This window comes from Anolis sagrei, chromosome 5 (assembly GCF_037176765.1).
Source record: "Anolis sagrei isolate rAnoSag1 chromosome 5, rAnoSag1.mat, whole genome shotgun sequence".
NCBI lineage: Eukaryota > Metazoa > Chordata > Lepidosauria > Squamata > Dactyloidae > Anolis > Anolis sagrei.
In genome coordinates this window covers 88966137-88988841 of record NC_090025.1, presented here as the reverse complement: position 1 = coordinate 88988841, position 22705 = coordinate 88966137, and the positions used below count along the sequence as shown (strand labels likewise).

Sequence of the window (22705 nt, the reverse complement as noted above, 5' to 3'; positions counted from 1 at the left end):
AGGAGCCCCTGAAGTTTGCTCACTTGCGCAATGAAATTTAATTACTCTCATCTTAGTAATGATTTTTTTCACTAACAACACTTTAGAAACACTTTAGAAATGAAATGCAGATGTCCCCTAATTTTGTAATGAGTTTTAAAACTTTTTTTCATCAATCACACAGCCCTGTTATGCACACTATATATTCTCATGTATAACTCTTGAAATTTTAATTAAAAGATCAGTCCCAAGAAACAGGAGTTGACTTAATCACTGGTCAATGTAAGCATTGTACTTTAATTTATAAAGAGAAAGAGAGAGGAGCTATATATGTTCTGGGTTACAATATCTCCCCATTGTCTCTCCTTTCAATTTGGAATGTTTTTATTTTCTTTGTCACCAAACTATTCTTATCAGAATTTTTTAGATACAGAACAGGACTATATATGAAACAAACCATTATTGTAGCTTTTAATGTATTCTTCCCCTTTCTTTCCTTGAAAAGTATGGAAGAAATGAGAGTGAAACCGGCAGTCAGAGAATCAAACCAGTATTTGAAGAGGATCCAGTTTTTGGCCGGCAAACATCCTACCAGCATGCTGCAGTCCACATACCAACAGATATATATGATGGCTGTAAGTAGTGAATAAGCTTATAGCATTTTCCTATGTGTCTCATTCATACCATATATGCCTTGATAAGCTGTAAAAGTAAGGTTTTTTTGTTATCTGTTCAATATATGCAGCTCTTGTCCATCATGAAGGAAGGTGTGCTTCCCATATATTCCATAAAGATGAGGAGCTTCTCAGTAGTGGTGACCACCCTAATTCAATGCTTGTTTCTACTGAGTTTTCCTTTATTAATAAAATGTCATCCACATAAAGATTTATCCAATGATGAAGTAGGGGCTGGTGGTCCCCTGAACAATAGGTGCAAGAAATGACTTGTAATGGGATTAACTATCACTGTTGTGTGAACACAATGCCCCTGATGGGTCTTCCGAAGACTTTATTGTCCCTTATGTATTTAGTCCTGATTGAGTGCAGCACCGTGACCACCAGATTCCCATACAAGACCTTGCAGAGAGTCTTGTCCATCCTTGGAAGGCAAAATGTCTGGTGACTGGGAATAAAAAAGGGAAATGGTCTTTTCAAAGACAGTGGCATGGTTTTCCCATCAAACTCAATACCTGAATGGCAATAGCTGATTGGATCCAATCAAATGCAAATGAAGCCTGGCAAGATGTTGGTTGATCTTCCCAGAACAAGAAAAATGTAGGTGAAGGTCATTGCAAGGCTAGGCTAGCAATGTCTCCAATCATATTATAAAGCAGGGGTCCTCAAACTAAGGCCCGGGGGCCGGATGCAGCCCTCCAAGGTCATTTACCCGGCCCTCACTCAGGGTCAATCTAAGTCTGAAACGACTTGAAAGCACACAACAATGACAACAATCCTATCTCATGAGCCAAAAGCAGGCCCATACTTCCCATTGAGATACTAATAAGTTTATATTTGTTAAATTGATCTTCATTTTAATTATTGTATTGTTTTTAAGTGATTTTTCCAAATAAGAGATGTGGTATGCATAGGAATTCATTCATGTTTTTTTTTTTCAAATTGAGGAACTGTGACCTGGCCCTCTGTTTAAAATGTTTGTGGACCCCTGTTATAAAGTGAGATAAAAGCATAAACAAGATTATACTTATACACATATGAGGTGCCGTAGATACAATTCCCTACTGGAAGCCTGGTTCCCATGGGTTGGGGGGCTTACATACAGATTGGGGTATAAGGCTCCATAAGGGGCTCCTATCTCCTATCTCCCTTGGTTGTCTTATGGAGATGAAAAATATAAAATTATAGGAAAGGACAGTGGGAAATGCACATGAGGTTCCCAGGAAGTCAAGGATATCTAGACATAGAATCATAGAATCCTAGAATCATTCAGTTGGAAGAAACCTTGTGGACCATCTAGTCCAACCCCTTGCCAAGAAGCAAGAAATCTCATTCAAAGCACCACCGACAGATGTCCATCAAGCCTCTGCTTAAAAGCCTCCAAAGAAGGAGCCTCCATTCCTGGGCAGAGAGTTCCACTGCTGAACAGCTCTCAGAGTCAGGAAGTTCTTCCTAATGTTCAGGTAGAATCTCCTTTCCTGTAGTTTGAAACCATTGTTTCGCATCCTAATCTCCAGGGCAGCAGAAAACAAGCTTGCTTCCTCCTCCCTATGACTTCCCCTCACATATTTATACATGGTTATCATATCTCCTCTCATCCTTCTCTTTTGAAGACTAAACATGCCCATCTCTTTAGGCCACTCCTCATAGGGCTTGTTCTCAGACCCTTGATCATAACAGTCGCCCTCCTCTGGACACATTCCAGATTGTCAACATCTCCCTTCAATTGTGGTGCCCAGAATTGGACACAGTATTCCAAATGACCAAGGCAGAATAGAGGGGTAGCATAACTTCCCTGGATCTAGACACTAGACTCCTATTTTATTTATTTATTATTTATTATTATTTATGTATTTATTTATTATTTAAACTTATATGCCACCACTCCCCTGGGGCTCGGAGCGGCTTACAAGAATGGCTAAAATCTAACAAAATTTAAAAGCAATTTAAAACAATTTTAAAACAACAATATCAAACATTAAAAGCCTGTTGAAACAGGTATGTCTTACATGCCCTGCGGAAAGCTGGTAAGTCCCGCAAGGCACGGACTTCAGGTGGCAGAGTATTCCAGAGTGATGGTGCCACTGCTGTGAAGGTTCTGCGTCTGGTTGCTGTTAGACGCAAGGTCTTGACACTGGGGACTTCCAGTAGATCTTGGTCCTCTGAACGGAGGGATCTCTGGGGTTGGTAGGGGGTGAGGCGGTCCCTCAGGTACATCGGCCCCAGACCATGCAAGGCCTTAAAGGTGAGTACCATCACTTTGAAAGTGATCCGGTGCTCAATTGGTAACCAATGCAGCTGTAGTAAGATTGGTGTTATGTGGCATCTCATTGGAATTCCCGCAAGAAGCCAAGCAGCTGCATTTTGTACCAACTTGAGCTTCCGGATCACCGACAAAGGAAGGCCAATGTAGAGGGCATTACAGTAGTCCAGTCTTGAGATGACCGTGGCCTGGATCACCGTAGCTAGGTCATCCCTGGACAGGTAGGGGGCCAGCCATCTAGCCTGCCGCAGATGAAAAAAGGCGGTTCTGCTAACGGCGGAGACATGGGCCTCCATCGTCAGCAGAGGGTCCAAAAGGACTCCCAGACTCTTTACCAATGGTGACGGGCGTAGCGCCTCGCCATCCATGGTAGGCAGCTGGATGTCCCTACTGCCCGGTCGACCCAGCCATAGGATCTCCATCTTTGCTGGATTCACCCTCAACCTGCTGGCACGCAGCCATCCAGTAACGGCCTCGAGGCACTGATGGAAACAATCGGGTACAGAGTCCGGTCGGCCTTCCATCTTCAGCACCAGCTGAGTGTCATTGGCGTACTGATAACACTCAAGCCCAAAACCTCGAACCAGCTGAGCAAATGGCCCCCTGAGGAACCCCACAAGATAGAGGGGACCTCTCAGAGACCAGGCCTCCCCTCTCCACTCGCTGTCCACGGTTGTGAAGAAAGGAGGACAGCCAGTTTAAAGCTGTCCCCCTGACTCCAGCAACAGCAAGGCAGTGGGTCAAAAGATTGTGGTCGACTGTGTCAAATGCTGTTGTGAGATCCAATAACACAAGCAGCGCTGACCCGCCCTGGTCAATCTAGCATCGAAGGTGATCCGTGATGGAGACCAGCACAGTCTCTGTCCCGTGCCCCACACGGAGGCTGGACTGGAAGGGATCTAGTCCGGCTGTGTCATGTAGGAATTGCTGCAACTGCTCCGCTGCTGCCCTCTCAATCACCTTGCCCAGGAACGAGAGATTCAAAACTGGGCGGTAACTGGAGGGAACCGAACAATCTAAGTCTGGTTTATTCAGCAGGGGAGAGACCACCGCCTCTTTTAAACCCTCTGGAAAAACACCTTGCTCAAGGGAGGCCAAAATCCCATTGGCTTTTTTTTTTGCCACCGTATGACATCGTCCTTGGCAAAACTATAAGTTCCCTGATTATAAACTATATTTTATTTGGGGGGGGGGGTCACACTTGACTACATAATGACTGTATTTTTGTTCAAATATGTGCAAATGGGACAAGTGATGGATAGTTTTAATTGGTAATACAGAAAAATGATTGACGTCTAGATTAGAAATGAAAGTGCATCTAATTCTGGTCTTTCATTCATGGATGGTTTCATGTTACAGTGGAGGTTTCAAGGAGGTGAAGCACTTTCTGACTGTGTCACAAATAGCTTCAGAAATATTTAAAAAATGTACTTTTACTGTGGGGTTTTACTGTGAAATGTAGTGCTGCTCATTTTAATTCATGGAATCTTCTTGCTCCTCTGAAATCTTATCAGTGCATCAGAGACCTGAGCCTGACCCACATTTATTTAAAATTCCCATCACTGTTGTGTGTGTCTGCATCTATAAGTGACACATGAGTGGAAACAGAAATGTCAACAGGATTGAACAGAGGAAAAGTTGTATGCAGCTTGCAGTTTCTCATGTTGCATGTCAAAATGACACAGATTTGGAGGATTATTCCGGGATTCTGACTTTAATAATGCAAAAGTGCACTGTAATTGGTGGATTAGAGTGGGAACAGCACTGCTATTTGAGATCTTCTTCATTTCAGTTAAACTGTTATGAGAAATTCACTGATTTCTGAAGGGCTAATGTATGGGTGGGATGTCATTTGAGACATGATTTATTAATGAAATCATATTTTAAAAGTTTTCATTTTGTATGGAGTTCTAAGCTTTCATTTTATGTTGACTTCTAAGTTGATGTTTATGTTATTTCTGCATTATATGTTTAATGAAATTAAGATAACTTACCTTAATTTTAATAAGCATAGAGAGTAGAAAGACTATAATAGTGACAATAATCTCATCATAGGAAAACCAGTATTTTTTTAAAAAAACTATTTAGTTTAAACAAAATTATTCCCCCACATACAATGATAATAGGAGAAAAAACAAACCACATTTCCTCAAGTTCATCAAGTATTCACTATATTTAAAATAGAATGTCATAAATCACTGAGACATTGGGAGTCCAAGTGGTAATCTCCCTCATTTCCTTGTTTCTTTCTTTCTTTCTTTCTTTCTTTCTTTCCGTTCTTAGTCTCCCTCTGAGCTTGGCTTTACTTGCCACCCCCTTCCTCTTTCACATACAATTAAGCATCCTCTTTTTCATCCTCAAGATATTCCAGCAATTTTTGTGGACAGAATAGGTACTGTAAGTTTGTTCCTAAGTTGAATTTGTATGTAAGTCACAACAGATACACCCTAAGTGTACTTTCAGCCACTCACACACATACCATAGGGAAGAGCTAACACCCCTGTGGTGTTTGTTTTGTAGCCTGAGCTCTTGTTCAGACAATTTTAGCTCACTTTCTGTCCCTATGATAATTGGATTTTGAAAAATTTGGCTTCTTGTGGAAACAAGGATTAGCTTCAGTGGAGACACCTTTTCCCCATGGCAATTCTTTCAGGAGTCAATTTCCCTTACAAGGGATTGATTTCTCTCACTTCCTGTTATCTCATCCCCGTTCATAACTATGAGTTATCTCATCCCCGTTCATAACAACTCTAATATCCCACAGCTAGCTTGGCAGATAAGCTTACCTGTTAGGGGACTCTGGGTGTTTTAGTGCAAAAAGCTAAGTTTTCTAAGCTCTGATTGAAGTTTCTTGATTGTAAAACTGATCTATCAGTATTTTTTAGCCTGAATATTTTCACACATTTTGGGAAAAATTCACCCTAATGATGGATGGGATCCTAATATTAGACATGATTGCACAGCTTATCACTTGTGGATAAGCATTTAATTATGTTGAATTTGAAAGTCAACACAATTCATGCTGGAGAAACACCTAATGCATCATCAACCCAACTGAAGACATATCTCTTCCGACAGGCCTACAGAGTCAATTTTAACTTGTGAATATTTGTTGTTCATTCGTTCAGTCGTCTCCGACTCTTCGTGACCTCATGGACCAGCCCACGCCAGAGCTCCCTGTTGGCCGTTACCATCCCCAGCTCCCTCAAGGTCAGTCCAGTCACTTCAAGGATGCCATCCATCCATCTTGCCCTTAGTCAGCCCCTCTTCCTTTTTCCTTCTACTTTCCCCAGCATAATTGTCTTCTTTAGGCTTTCCTGTCTCCTCATGATGTGAATATTAACCTGCATTTTATTAGTGTGATCTTGTGTATATGTTGTTTCATTTATTTTAATAGTGTGTGGTTTTATTTCTCTGTTTTAACCCTGTTAAACTTCACTTCGAAAGGCAGGTTACAAATTATTGATGATGATGATGATAATGATGTCTTTCATTTCAGCCATGCCAAAAAAGTTTAGATGTCCACCTAAATAGATCTGGGACTGTGTGACTCAGAGTTCAAAGGATTCTATGCTATCTCAAACAATAAGACACTATTGAACACATGGTGCTCCACTATTTTTATTTATCGTGTCAGGAGCAACCAGACATTTGTATTACATTTTTAACAAAGTAAACAAACAAACAAACAGACAAAACACAAAGTTTGCAAGCTTGGTAGGTGATTAAATGTCCTTTGACCAGTATCTGGCCACTTGAAGTGCCTCTGGTGTTACTATAAGAAGGTCCTCCATTGTGCATGTGGCAGGGCTCAGGTTGCATTGCAGCAGGTGGTCAGTGGTTTGCTCTTCTCCACACCCGCATGTCGTGGATTCCACTTTGTAGCCCCATTTCTTAAGATTGGCTCTGCATCTCGTGGTACCAGAGTGCAGTCTGTTCAGCGCCTTCCAAGTCGCCCAGTTTTCTGTGTGCCCAGGAGGGAGTCTCTCATTTAGTATCAGCCATTGATTGAGCCTGCCACTTTTGGACTCTTTCTTGCTGAGGTGTTCCAGCGAGTGTCTCTGTAGATCTTAGAAAACTATTTCTTGATTTAAGTCGTTGACGTGCTGGCTGATACCTAAACAAGGGATGAGCGGGAGATGTCACTACCTTGGTCCTTTCACTATTGGCTGCTACTTCCCGGCGGATGTCAGGTGGTGCAATACCGGCTAGACAGTGTAGTTTCTCCAGTGGTGTAGGGTGCAGACACCCCGTGATAATGCGACATGTCTCATTAAGAGGCACTGTTTTAGCATAGGTGTTCCACTGGATCCAGTAGAATAACAGCAGTAGCAGCAGTTCAGCAGATCAGAAGCTTTTAGTGCCAGCAGTAGAGCAATTGGGCTTAAGTAATCCGGGAGCAGAGTCAAGCATTAAAAAGGTTAAAATACTTTATTTAAAGAACTACATGGCTAGATAGGAGCCATATTCCTTTCTCACTAAAGCTGACCGCACAGGAGTGAGATTAGCTCTCCCATCCATGTTGTGCTGTTAGAGATGTGCTCTTAATTTGAACTGCTAAAATATATGTGTGTTTCTTTCAGGTTACCTGTTTTGGTGACTCCATGCATTTCATAGAATCATAGAGTTGGAAGAGATCTCATGGGCCATCTAGTCTAACCCCCAGCCAAGAAGCAGGATTATTGCATTCAAGGCACCCTTGACAGATGGTCATCCAGCCTCTGTTTAAAAACTTCCAAAGAAGGAGCCTCCATCACACTCCGGGGGAGAGAGTTCCACTGCTGAATGGATCTCACAGTCAGGAAGTTCTTCCTAATGTTCAGATGGAATCTCCTCTCTTGTAGTTTAAAGCCATTGTTCCGCGTCCTAGTCTCCAAGGAAGCAGAAAACAAGCTTGCTCCCTCCTGCCTGTGGCTTCCTCTCACATATTTACACATGGCTATCATATCTCCTCTCAGCCATCTCTTCTTCAGGCTAAACACGCCCAGCTCCTTAAGCCACTCCTCATAGGGCTTGTTCTCCAGACCTTTGATCGTTTTAGTCACCCTCCTCTGGACACATTCCAGCTTGTCAATATCTCTCTTCAATTGTGGTGCCCAGAATTGGACACAATATTCCAGTTGTGGTCTAACCAAGGCAGAATAGAGGGGTAGCATGGCTTCCCTGGATCTAGACACTGTATTCCTATTGATGCAGGCCAAAATCCCATTGGCTTTTTTTGCCACCTCATCACATTGTTGGCTCATGTTTAACTTGTTGTCCATGAGGACTCCAAGATCTTTTTCACATGTACTGCTCTCAAGCCAGGCATCCCACATTCTGTATCTTTGCATTTCATTTTTTCTGCTAAGTGGAGTATCTTGCATTTGTCACTGTTGAACTTCATGTTGTTAGTTTTGACTCATCTCTCTAATCTGTCAAGATTCTCTTGAATTCTGCTCCTGGGTTTTTCTAAGGCAAGGAATACTCAGAGGTAGTGTTGCTAGTTCCTTCCTCTGCATTGCAGCCTACAGCACCTGGTGTTTGTTCTTGGTCTTCCATATCAGTAATAAAGGGCACACTCAGCTTAACTTCCAATATTAAATGGGATCTGGTGCCTTTAGGGTATTTAGGTTCTCTGCCTAAATACTTTTGAGCAAAACAAACAAACAAACAAACAAATAAACCAAGAGCTCCCTACTCTCTGTGTAATGCTTTGTAGTTTGACTTTAAACAGTTAGTCTGCTTGTGCTGATTGGAAATGCAAACACAACTGACCTTTAACTGAGAACCATCATTAACTTCAATACCTGCTGTGTATTTCTTTGATAGCAAAGACTTTGAACCACCATATTGTATGTTATATCCTTACTTTGCAGGAAACATCAAACTGCAGTGGTATTTACAGCATAACTTTTACCAACAACAAAGGTCTTATTTAACTATTTCGAGTAGGAGAAAGACTACCTATAACGTTTAACTCTTTTATGAAAACACCTCAGAATTTTTTTCCAGTTTTAACGGGTTTTATTATTATCTTCAAAGACTTCTCTCTCATAGCTCATTAGCTCAATTTCAATATTTCCTTCCTACAAATATATTTCTTAACTATCTGCAGATATGCATAAATATTACAATAAAGCAGATAATTTTATTCTGGTTTTCTCTTGGAATATTTGAAATAGTCTCTTAAAAGTGTGCTTCAGATATTTGAACTGGTAGCTGTAATAAGCAGTGGTGGAAAGTAGTTGACCCCCATGAGATTGGAGAAGCATAGGTAGAAAAAGCTAAATGAATTCATAATGGGATTAGATACAGAGCTTGGAATTATTTATTTTTGAAGTCCAAGTAATAGAGCTCCTAAAGGTTTTGAGAGGTTTAGTGACCTAAATACCATGAAGGCACCAGATCCCTTCTGATTTTAGAAGTTAAGCGGGGTAAACTCTTGTTAGCACTTGCCCATGCATATATTTCAGAGGAAGGAACTATCAAAAGCCTTTCTGAGTATTCATGAGGTCACTTGGTGACTTGAAGGCATGCACACACACACAATCCAAAATTAGACATCATAGCTATGGTATGAGAAGTGATATTCAGCTTCCCTTTCTCTCTTCATTGTCGGTTGTAACGTAGAATGATGGAATATTCAGAAAATCCAGATCAACCTATGAAGTAATCAAAACGTGTTCCAAGATGTGTGTGTGTACACACACATTATGAACTTTGCAATGATATATATGAAAGGATTTCTCAAATTTTTCCACTCAGGACCCCTTTTGGCCTGAGAGGCATTTTAAAACCCTATCTGGGAGATTGAATCTGGGTGTCAAAGGAGAAGGAGTTAGTTCAGAATTCCAGCAGTGTATCTGATAACGGGGATGGCCCAGGTGTTGATAGCCTTGATATTTCCACCATTTAATTTTCTCTTCAAAACCTTTCTGACCCTTTGGATAGCAACAACAACAACAACAACAACAACATTGTGAATTTGAAATCTCACTCTACAATGGATTGCTTACGAAATCATTCAGTTCAGTTCAACAATTGAATCATGGAGAATTAAGACAGAACTCTTTCAACCCTTGTGTTTTTCTTTCTCATTTGTGGCCACTTTGATCTGAATTGAGCAGTAGGTTTGGTAAATTAGAGATGTGCTTCATGTTTTTTTTCCCTCTGCTGCTACTTTGAGCCGAGAGGTGGGTGCAAATCACTGAAAATATCATTTTGATTAGAACATGGCTGCCTGCTCCAAGAGTAATTAGTGCCTAATTTCCCATGAGCAGCTTCTGTGCAATCTAGCAGGGAATCCTTTGGGGAACTGTCACTTGTAAGCAATCTGCATTTGTCAAATTAGGTTTTAAAATTCAGAATGAATCTGCATGTATCTCTGATATGACACATCATCCCCTGCCCAGAGACATAGCATGTGGTCAGCTAGTTAATCACTTGAGTCTTCCTTTTCACAAATGTACAATAGACTAGGTATGATCAAAGGAATATAATTTGATCAAAATAAAAAGAGTCTTGTAAATATATATTAAAAACATTATGTAGTTTGCACACATGATATTTTAAGAGAGCTTTATAAGACCTACTCACACCCTAATGTTCAAATCAGTAAAGATGGCTCGCATTTTGATGTAAGCCATCACACATTGAATATCACAGCTAAAATTGCTGAATTTTCATTGAGGAACATTGGTATTAAAGGAAGAATTGGGAGGTTGGAGAAGGCCAGTGGGGTAGCTATCTTCCCCCACCACCTATCCATAACCCTAAGAACACAGTTCCAACATAATATAGCATTAGGTTCTTGTGGGTTTTTTCAGGCTATAGGGCCATGTTCTAGAGGCATTTCTCCTGACGTTTCGCCTGCATCTATGGCAAGCATCCTCAGAGGTAGTGAGGTTATAGCATTGTTTTCCTTAGGCTGCTTTGCAGAAGTACAGTACGCTGTCATCCATATCTGTTTCTAATGAAGGGAAGAAAAGGAACCCCTTGTCACCTGCTATTTTAACAGTGTATCTTCCATCTAATCGGTCAGAGGGGACTGACCAATTAGAGCTCAAGAATCATTAATGCTTTGCTAGAACAGGGAAAAATTCCATCCTGCTTTAAATCAGCAGTGGTAAAACCTATTTTGAAAAAAAAGTCCCTTGATCCATTCCTACTTAACAAGTGTTGGCCTAATTAGACCTCCCCTTCCTGGGCAAGGTTCTGGAGCTTGCGGTCTCCACCCAACTCTAGGAATTATTGGATGAAACTGATTATCTAAACCCATCACAGCCTGGGTTTAGGCCTGGCCATGGAACAGAGACAGCTTGGTGGATGACCTCCTCTGAGAACTAGACAGGGGGAGTGTATCCCTGTTGGTTCTACTGGCTTTTGATACCATCAACCATGGTATTCTTCTAGGGTTGATTTGCCGGCATGGGACTTGGTGGTCTGGACCCAGATAGTAATGCTGCGGGATGCTTCTCAGATCCCTGGCCTTTAGCCTATGGAGTCTCACAAGGCTCGATTCTATCCCCAATGCTATTCGACTTCTAGATGAATCTGCTCAGTGAAGTCATTTCATGTCCCTGGCAAGCCTGAGTTCATTTTTTGCTTTAGCCTTGCGAACCTTTTCCCTACAGGAGTTGATTATTTGTTTAAATTCTTCTTTTGTGATTTCTCCCCTTTTCCACTTCTTGTGCATGTCTTTTTTGAATCTTAGCCCAGTTAGAAGTTTTTTGGGCATCCATTCTGGCTTCTTTGCATTTGTTTTATTTTTTCTCTTTGTTGGCACTGTTTGAAAACTTTCCATTCATCCGTAATTCCCATGTCTTTTAGTACCTGTGTCCATGGAATGCTGCTCAGTATTTCCTTCACGTTTTGGAAGTCAGCTGTCCTAAAGTTGAGAATGTGGATTTGACTTGTCTTACTTTCGGCCTTCCTTTGTACCTCAAACAGCAGGGGCACATGGTCACTTGCCTCTAAGGATCCGACCACTTCAACTGCATTGATCAAGTCCTCCACATTCATTAGGATGAGATTGAGAGTATCCGATCCCCTTGTTGCCTCTTTTACCTTCTGGGCCATAAAATTGTCTGCAAGGCTAGCGAGGAATTTCTTGGACTTTGTACTCTTGGCCGAGTTTATTTTCCAGCAAATATCAGGATAGTTGAAATCACCCATGTCAACTATATCTCTTCTTTGTGCCTGTTTGGTCAACTGTTGGCAGAAGGCTTCCTTAAGTTCCTCATCCTGGCTTGGAGGTCTGTAGTAGATGCCTACGACGAGATCTTTTTTAGTCCCAGTTCCCTTGATTCTTATCCAGTTTGCAGTCTTGCATCTCTTCTGCAGCATAACAGTTTTTGACTACTCCGCCTCCTCTCCCCTTTGTTCTGTTTCTGTGAAAAAGGTTATAGCCCTTGATGTCTACATTCCCGCAATAGGAATCATCCTACCAAGTTTCAGTGATGCCTATGAGATTGTAAGTATGGTGTTGCGCTAAAAGTTGGAGTTTGTTTTATTTCCCATGCTCTGTGCATTAGTGTAAAGACATGTAAGCCCCTGGGACCTTCCACTGAAACTGTGCTCTTGCTACTTGGTCCTTCTTGTGTTTGTGCAACCCTCCGTTAAGCCTTTTGGCAATTCCCTGCATTTGTGGATAAAGTACTGTTCACAAGGCTATTGTCTCCCTTCCCCAGGGATCTAGTTTAAAGTGCGCCCGATGTGGTTTGCGAGTCCGTGAGCAAAAAGGTGTTTTCCAACTTGTGTGAGTTGCATCCCATCCCTTGCCAGTAGGTCATCCTCCTGGAAAAGCAGGCCACGATCAAGGAAGGTGAAGCGTTTTTCCTGACACCATTTTCTGAGCCAGTTATTGACCTGTATGATTTTTCTGGCCCTTCTAGGGCTGTGTTGTACAACGGGGAGGAGGGATGAAAAGACCACTTGTAGATTACACTATTTTAACTTTGTCCCAAGAGTTCAAAAGTAATTTGTGATCTTTTGAAAGGTATGCCTAGCAGTATCACTGGTTCCTACATGAATCAATATGAAAGGGGGCTTGAGGAACCTGGTGAGCCTCTGAGTGACATTTTTTATCGTATCAGGAGTGAACCAAACATTTGTATCGTATTTTAAAAAAACACACAAAGTTTGAAAACTTGGCATTCTATTAAATGTCCTTTGATCAGTAGCTGGCCACTTAGAGTGCCTCTGGTGTCGCTATAAGGAGGTCCTCCATTGTGCATGTGGCAGTTCTCAGACTGCATTGTAATAGGTGATCTGTGGTTGTGGACTCCACTTTGTAGCTCCATTTCTTAAGGTTGGCTCTGCATCATGTGGTGTAAGAGCGCACTCTGTTCAGTGCCTTTTAAGTCGCCCAGTTTTCTGTGTGCCCAGGAGGGAGTCTCTCATTTGGTATCAGACATTGATTGAGGTTCTGGGTTTTAGCCTGCCACTTTTGGACTCTTGCTTGTTGAGGTATTCCAGCAAGTGTCTCTGTAGATCTTAGAAAGCTATTTCTTGATTTAAGGTGTTGGTGTGCTGGCTGATATCCAAACAGGGGATGGGCCGGAGATGTCACTGCCTTAGTCCTTTCATTATTGGTTGCTACTTCCCAGTGTCAGGTAGTGCAATCCTGACTAAACAGTGTAATTTCTCCAGGGATGTCTGTGCCCAGGTGTAGGGCGCAGACATCCTGTGATAATGCGGCATGTCTCATTAAGAGACTGTTTTAGCATGGTGAGATGTGCTCCACACCGGGCATGCAGAGTAGCAAAGCACAAGGGTAGATATCTTCACTGTATCTGGTTGTGATCCCTGGGTTGTGCCAGTCAGCTTTCGCATGATATTGTTTCTAGTGCCCACTTTTTGCTTGATATTCAGGCAATGCTTCTTGTAGGTCAGAGAACAGTCCAGAGTAACTCCCAGGTATTCCGGTGTGCTGCGGTGCTCCAGTGGAATTCCTTCCCAACTAATCCACAAAGCTTGAGATGCTTGTCTGTTCTTAAGATGAAAAGCACACGTCTGTGTTTTGGATGGATTAGAAATCAGCTGGTTTTCCATGTAATAGGCAGTAAGAGCACCTGGAGCTTCAGAGAGCTTTTCAACAATCTCAAAGCGCCCTGCTTGAGCGCTGATGGCACGATCGTCAGCATAGATGAAACTCTTTGTCCCTTCTGGCAGTGGCTGGTCATTTTTTTAAATGTTCAACATTGTTTGAGCAATAATAATAATGATAATAGTGCCATGCCAAAAGATCTCAGCCGGCATTTAGAAGCAATAAACATCAACAAAATCACGATCTGTCAACTGCAAAAAGCGCATCATTTGAAAATACATCACACAGTCCTAGACGCTTGGGAAGTGTTCGGCTTGTGATTTTGTGATACGAAATCCAGCATATAGATCTTGTTTGCTGTGACATACCGTGCTTTTGTGTCAATAATAATAATAATAAATGTATACCTTGCCACACTGACCACCTGCTGCAATGCACCCTGAGCCCTGCCACATGCACGATGGAGGACCTTCTTGCGGCAACCCCAGAGGCACTCCAAGTGGCCAGATACTGGTCAAAGGACATTTAACCAAATACCAAATTTACAAAATCTGTGTGGTTTTTTTTTCTTTTCTTTTTTTTCTTTTCTTTTTCTTTTTAATCTCTGTGTTTGTTTTGCTCTGTTGGAATTGTAATACAATGGTTGCTGATGACACGATAAATAAATACCTTGCCACTATCTCCCATTGGGACTCGGGGCGGCTTACATGCATACTGTGGTGCCATACAACATTTAAAATACAATATAACAACATTAAAACCAATAACACATTTAAAACCCAAATATATAAAGTTAACAAGAGCAGTAAAATCAATAAAATATGGCAATAGTCATTCTTTAAAATATCCATACAATCAATTGACTCTTCCCTCTCTAAAGTCAGGCTTCCATCTTAAGCATTATCAAAGGCCTGCAGAAAGAGCCAAGATTTTAAACTCTTTTTGAAAGTGCTGTAGTGCGATGTGCTCCCTATAGTTAGCCCCAGTTAGAAACCTGGCTACAAATCTTTGTACCAAATGCAATTTCTGTGCCATCTTCAAAGGCACATGTAGAGTACATTGCAGTAATACATTCTGGTTGTAACTAAGTCAGGTTTTTCAAGGTAGGGTCGCAGCTGGTGCACAAGTTTTAACTGTGTGAAGGCTGTCCCGGCCACTGCTGACACCTGAGCCTCAAGCGTCAGCACTGAATCCAGAAGGATTCCCAGACTGTGGACCTGTGATCTCAGGGGGAGGGTAACCCCATCGAGAACAGGTTGCCACCCTATACCCTGATTGGCCCCCACGACTGACCAGGAGGGCCTCTGTCTTGTCAGGATTACGTTTCAACTTATTAGCCCTCATCCAATCCATTACAGATGTCAGACACTGGTCCAGGATCCAGGGAGTTTCCTTGGATTTGGGTGGAAAAGAGTAGTAGAGTTGCATGTCATCTGCTAGAGATGGCACAAACTCCAAAACTCCAGATTACCTCACCCAGAGGTTTCATGTAGATATTGAAAAGCATGGAGGATAGACTGGAACCTAGAATGGAACCACAAGTTTATGGCCAGGGGTCCGAGCAGCATCACCATCTGGGAACAGTCCATCAGGAAGGAACTAAGCCACTTCAAAGCATCGCCCCCAAGACTGTAACTAGTAAAAAAAAAAATCCATAGTAGTTCTATAAAACTAAGATATTTTATTAATTCGTTATCTTGCAAGGAAGCAGAGCAACAGGAAGATTGAATAAGTACCAGTGGACAACTTATGACTGCAATAAAATCGTGTCCTGAAAAGTTTATTAGCTCAGATCTGAATGCAATATCTTGAACAGGAAGTAAATAATAAAATTAATTGCAGAGAACAAGCTCAGTATTTAAAAGCCGATTACTCTCAGAGGCATCAACATTTGGTTTATGAAATAAAACAACCAAGTTTCATTTCACGAAACAGGAAATTTATGCTCATAAATCATCTATAAATACTGTGCTTGGTGTGAAAGTGCTAAATGAAAAAGCTGGAACTGTGTAAGGTCTACTTCAAGGATTAAAAAAGAAAACCAAATGAAATTGTGCAGATTTTCAGAAAACAAATCTGTTTTGGCCTCCTATACTGTTTAATTTTCAGTGTGGTATAGTTACAGGTTGAGTTGCTTCTGTTTATGTTTTATTGTAGAGCGTTGGTTGGATTTATTAGTATTTCCCTTAAACTGTTCCCTTAAAAATTCGTCTCCCAGTAGCAAAACTGGATAGGTGAAGAGAGAACAGGATACAACATAATGGCAAATGTGGAAATTTTAACTTGAAGCAACTATATTGGGAAAGATGGACTCACTAAAGGATAGATTCGGGAAGAGAAGTTAGTAAATATGATTCTGGGAGAAAGGTGGCATTCAGATGCAACCAATCGATCAAATAGTGTGGGGGGAAGAACCTGATATGCATTTAAATAAATAATAAATGCACAACAGATATTGCTGCTCTGCTGGAAGGAGTAGGTGTTGTCTTCATGGCTTACAACCTACAGAAACGGCACTTGGTTCCATAGTTCTCGATGGCTGTCTTGTCCAGGTGCCCAATATGAACCCACAACTTTCATGCCAATCGAATGATTAGTTTACTCTAGGTTTTAGTTGGAACTAAACCCCATGGTAGGCTCAACTTAGGGTTTGAAAGAAGTTCTCCATTCTTCCTTTAGGTTGCAGATTGAGGTAAATATGTATAACACACCGAAGGAAGATTAATTTCTTCCAGAATATGTATAATGTGATGGAGGATGCTTCCTTTGCCTTTCTTCCTTTGCTGTTTCCCAAGCTTCATATTCATCAGTTTGCAAGCAACTGTCAACAGGCTTTCTCCTTGGCTACTGATTTGCTCCAAGGCACATTTCAGCTGCTCTTCAACATCAGAGGCAGGAGGAGCAATCTCTCTTTCTTTCCCCTGTGCTCAAAAGTATCAAGAACTAGCTTGATTGCATCCCAACAGCCAAACCGTAGCCAGGTAGATGGAGTTCTACACAGCAGCCCCCCACTTGCTACCCCACAGCAATATGGATGCCTTCCAGGATACACTTTCCTGAAGGTCTCCAAATGCATATGCAAACTTATCCCTCAGTACATCTCTGTTGTTTATGAACAGCATGCCAGACCTCTACCAGCCTATGTGAACTGAATATGAATTCCCTAATGGAACTAGACTGCTCTATTAAGTCTTAAAATTGCCTGGCAAGATCCCTTGTAGAAGCAAGCTGCCCTCTCAGTGAACCTTTTCTCCCACTAATGTGGTCTTTTCACCGAGGAGGGCCTCGAAGGAATCCAATATTTCCTTCAAATATAGTTTGAAAATCCCCACTTTTATTGTCGCATCAATTCTCATCCTTGGTCCTGTATAGGCAGTCTGATGGTAATGTTAATAGAGATCAAAGATCTGCCTGAGTAGCACATGACAACAACCATCACTCCTAGCAACATCAGTTGCCTTGTGAATAACTTTTGATCCCTGGTATAAAGTTGGTAGCAGAAGTCTTTGAAGTCTAGGAGAAGAGCATTAGGAATGTCTTTGCATATGTACATAATAGATCAAAAAGCAGCTCATAAAAATGATTTAGCAAGGACCAGCAGTGATATCATTATGAAAACTTGACACTTCACATTAATAAGCCTTGGCAAGTGTGTACATATTGTACCAATTTAATGCATTCTCTGCAGAGGACAATTGTATTTAAATCTGAATACTAACATAATTCTGCTCTGTTTTAAATGCACAGCAGCATTGTCCTTTGGAAATGGAATTATTCTATTCGTAATAACTGATAGACATTCAAACCCTTTCCCTGTATTTGTTGCACATATATTTCCAATTCTGCCATATAACAACATTTTTATTTTCTTCAAACCAACCTATTCTATTAGAGGTAGGAGCATTTCCTTAAGTCTGCTGAAATCATGGTGGCAGCCAAATCACTTATATGAAGGATGGTAGTGGTGTTGTTGCAGGGGTGCAGTTGATTTCTACCACAATCCCTCTAGTTGTTCCTCTGAATAAAAGCTGAAAAATTCTGTAGGACTGGGACATTACCAACATTTATACTTATTGTATTTGCACGGTTGGCCTACATAACTGTGGGCTCCTGGAACCAATAATAATAATAATAATAATAATAATAATAATAATAATAATAATAATAATTTATACCCTACCAACAATCTCCCAAGGGGACTAAGGGTGGCTAACAGGAGGCCAAGCCCAAAAATTACAATAAGGCAAAGTAAAATATATACAAAAATAATAACATCAAATAAAATGCAAATCATAACCAAATAATATGATAGGGTAAACATAGGATATTACAATAAAACAAGATAGAATACATACACAGATAATAACATCAAATAAAATGCAAACAGTAAGAAAATAATTGTTGTCGGTCACTTTGAGCCTGAGCTTTCTGAGCCTGAGTTTCCTCAAGGCAAGGAGGATGATGGGTTACAGATTTCTGAACATATCTCTGTTATTGAGACAGACAGTGTTGATTTTGAAGAAGAGACGGCATTTCTGCTTCCAGAGAAAGGAATGTTGTTTTAGATAAAAAATAGTGAAACTTCACAGCTGCAGGTGGAAGAGTTGGCCCCATCTGGGAGTTCAGTGGTCTCTCGGTTCCCAGGTTTTTTATATATATAATCTAGCTATATCCCTTTTTCTTTATCCTTTCTCTCCCTCCCTTTGTCTTTACTTTCTCACTTTACTTTAAGATCGTTGTTCCCACTCTTTCTGTGTCATGTTTGCATAGGTAAACATGACACAGCAATTTTTTTCCTTCACTTCTTTCTATCCGCTCCTATCTTAAGGAGCAATGTATTCTAAATAAAAACAAATTTAAAAAAGAAAAAAAAAGGAACATGGGGACAGAATGGAACCTTGCAACACCCACACAGGCCAATGGCCAGGGGTCCAAGCAGGTGTCCCCCAGCTTCACCAACTGGAAACGAGCCTCCAAGAAAGACCGGAGCCACAGTAGAGCTGTGCCCCATATCCCATCTCAGAGAGTTGACTCAGAAGGATACCATGATCGATGGTATCGAAAGCTGCTGAGATGTCCAAGAGAACCAGCAGGGTCACATTCCCCCTCCACAGTTCCCTGTTAAGTCATCCACCAAGGCAACCAAAGCTGTCTCGGTACTGTGGCCAGGTCTGAAACCAAACTGTGACTGGTCTAGAAAATCAGTGTCACCTAGGAATCCCTGGAGCTGAGAAGTGACCATCCGCTCCAGCACCTTGCCCAGGAAAGGGAAGTTAGAGATTGCTCTGTAGTTGTTCAAAGCAGTAGAGTCAAGGGAGGTCTTCTTCAAAATTGGTTTTACTATCACTTGCTTAAGGGAAGATGGATTTCCTCTGAACCAATGACGCATTAATTATAGATACAAACCAATCTAATAACCCACGTCTAGTCAGTTTGACTAGCCAAGAAGGGCAAGGGTCCAGGGCATGTGCTCACTCTCACAGCTCCAAGGATCCTGCCCACATCATCAGTTTGAACAAGTTGAAATGAATCCCACAAGATTGAACAGACAGGTGCCTCAGTTACCTCCTCTGGCACTGCATTTAAGCTGGTTTCCAACTCGAGGCGTATCTGAGCGACTTTGTCAGCAAAAGTCTCTTTAACTAATATTTCCCCCCAATTTTAATCTTTGAAATATGCTATGATTGTTTTTTCTTTCTGATTCTCCTGGTGAGCCATTTTCCTATTTTATTTGCTTTTTCAAAGGAATATTGTTTTATATATTTTAGCTGTTTTGCCATTTGATCCACTTCTAAATTATTATTTTTTTGTTTCTTCAACAATTCTAATTCAATTCTAATCCTTATTTTCCCATTCTCTGGATTACAAAGGTCTATTGTGAGCACATACATAAGCCAATTGAAATCTGTTGTATCAGTGCTTAATTAATATATGATGGTGGCATCTAACCAACATTTTCAATGAAAAACATACAGCTCCCTTCCTTTGCATACAGTATGAGTTAAGTAATGGTGAGTCTAAATAACAGTTTAATGTGGATAGAGAAAAGTTCTTAATTGGATGGACAAAGCAATTGCCATTGGCATTTGCCTCAGCAACTAGCAGCAATGCACTCAGTTCAGTTTTTCAAAGAAGGAACATTATCTTGGCCTGCAGGAACATATAGGAGAAATGAATAATAAATGGGTTTATCAAAGTCTCTTTAAAGTTCCAATTAACAGTTAATACAACTTCCAACTTTCTTTTTCTGTGATGCATAAAATATTGTACTTTGTGCATATTCTGTTTGAAATTTGATATGCACACTTTTACAAAGCAATTATGAATTTCTATATATTGCTTTTGTCTGAACTATTTGCATCTTCTTCCTTACCATCTTTTCATCCCTTTCAATATAGGCTAAATGCATGGCAAACTAAAGGAGTGAAGAAAAAAACCAGAGATTGCTTACATTTATGGTGGAACTTTGTGTCTGTATATAACCTTACTTTATGGCAGTATGGCCGCTGCCTATAATGATTCACATTCTGTTTCATGTATGTCTTTGTTTCGTTTATTATAGAACTTGTGTAAGTTTGCTTCTAAAATCTGCAAATAAATTGAAAGCATTGCTGAGTCTGTCAGAATATGAATTTGCAAATGTATCGTTTCCCAAAACCCATTGCGTCATATCTGGAGGATAGGTGCAAAGCAAAATGTCACACTTGGCTTATCCCTGCATAATGTTTTTGCCAAATGCAAAAACAAACAAAATGATCAGTTAACTTTCTGTAGGCATCTAGTGATGTTTTTATATCTTGTTAGATTTTTACATTGGATGCTATATGCTATGAATATTTATGTATGTGCAGTGTTGCTGTTTTTGCAGTTCAAGCATTCTGTGTAAAGCTCCATTTAGAAAAGCAAGATGATAAATGTCTTAGCAGATCATTGGTCAAACAGCCTCCCGATGTTGACTTGTGTATGAAAATGAATGTTTTCTGTCACCACTATGAATGGAGCAATTGAAGCATACAGGACATTAACTAATATGTCAAGTCTGTAAAACACACCTGCAAGTTCAGCACTTACTTTGATTAAGAGAAGCTGAATTTATACTATGACAGAATGGCTAACATTTTAATATGAAGCAAAAATAACCAAGGTCTTCAAACCATATTAAAATCACCTTTTCAAAGCATAATAGTTCATGCAAAACACTAGAAAGCTCAGTGCTTTTTAGTTGATCACTTCTTCTGGAATCCAAGAATAAATATAGGTCTTGCTTGTATTTTTAAGTGTATCTTGTATTTTTAAATGTATCCATTTTATTTGTATCCCACCTTTCTTTCAATCCTGAACCCAAAGTGAATCACAAAAAGATTAAAAGCAGAACACAAAAATACAAAAATAAGGTTAAAATAATGAAACAATATTGTTTACTATATGTCCTGCCTTACAGAGATGAAATTACCTCAAAGGCAGGCTAGTAGGCTGAATTTCCTTTTATTTCTCAAAATATAAAGTATGGTTGCAAAGCAAAGTTCCACCTGAAAGTAGTTTTCCCTCTCACCTCCTCATATCTCTCACTCTGGCCTTGCCCTTCACTGTACCTGCCCCCTTTCTATGGAGACCCTCCAGCCTGATCAATGCTCCCTTGCTTCAGTTGTGCTGAACAGGGACAGCTTTGCCTCCCCTTCCACTCTGCATCCATAGTCCTGGTACCAGAGTGAAGTCTTGTAATACTTTAAAAAGCCTTGTAATATTTTAAAAGCGGACAACCCCATTGATGAATGGTCCGAATTATATGAAATTACTCAGTCAGCAAATGGAAGAAAATCCACCCAATCGTCCTGTTGATAATTACTGTAACAACACAAAAACTGTTGAAGGGTTTTCTGCACCCTCTCGGTGGCCCTGTCCATCATGGGGTGAAATGCTGAGCTGAGGACTTGCTCTATCACCAACAGTTTCAAGAATGCCCTCCAATGCTTGGCTTTGAACTGCAGGTCCCGGTCCGAGTTGATTTGCTTGGGACAGCCATGGACGATAGACATGAATTAGCTGAGCAATAGGTAAACCTTTGAGAGGGACAAAGTGGGCTTGTTTGGAGAACAAGTCAATGACAGTCCATATAGTGTTATAACCCTTGCTGTCTGGCAATTCCACTATGAAGTCCATGACTATCTGCTTCCAGAGTTGGTAAGGCTCCACTACTGGTTGCAGTAGCCCTGTGGGTTTCCCCCTTTTTGTTTAGCCCATCTGCTTTCCTGGCCCCGAAAACTGCCAACTGGGTAATTTCAGCGTTTTGGTGTAGCCAAAGTGTCCTGCACTTTTGTTTTCGTGGCCCAGCCCCAACACTTCACTCTCATCTTTTGCAGAACATATAGCCTACTACCGTGGTACCATAGCCCCTCCCATTCCTCAGCCAAGTCCCTAGTTTTCAACAACCAGAGGTCCATTTTTTGCTTCCTGTCACAATTCTTTAGCTAGGTGGCCCTCCTCACTAATCCTTTACCCTTCTATTTTAACGTGGTGAATTGATTTCCAAAGAAATGTTTAGAGACAGAAACCACTTTCCTGAGTTGCTGTGAGTTTTCTGAGCTGTATAGCTATGTTCCAGAGGCATTATTCCCTGATTATTTGCCCACATCTATGGCAGGTATCCTCAGAGGTTGTGAGGTCTGTTGGGAATAAGACAAATGGGGTTTATATATCTGCAGAATGTTTAAGGTGGGAGAAAGAACTCTTGTCTGCCTGAGGCAAGTGTGAATGCTGTAA

At 40.9% G+C, this 22705-nt stretch overlaps 1 protein-coding gene across 3 annotated transcripts in view; it reads left to right on the top strand.

Annotated features, from left to right (window-relative positions):
• The window catches only part of CACNA2D1 (calcium voltage-gated channel auxiliary subunit alpha2delta 1), a 531008-nt gene that overhangs the window by 316304 nt on the left and 191999 nt on the right, over nt 1-22705 (top strand). For all 3 annotated transcript variants that reach the window (XM_067468854.1, XM_067468853.1, XM_067468852.1), the window contains exon 7: nt 485-614. In XM_067468854.1, the coding sequence (XP_067324955.1) occupies nt 485-614 (130 nt within the window). The remainder of the gene's footprint in view (nt 1-484; nt 615-22705) is intronic.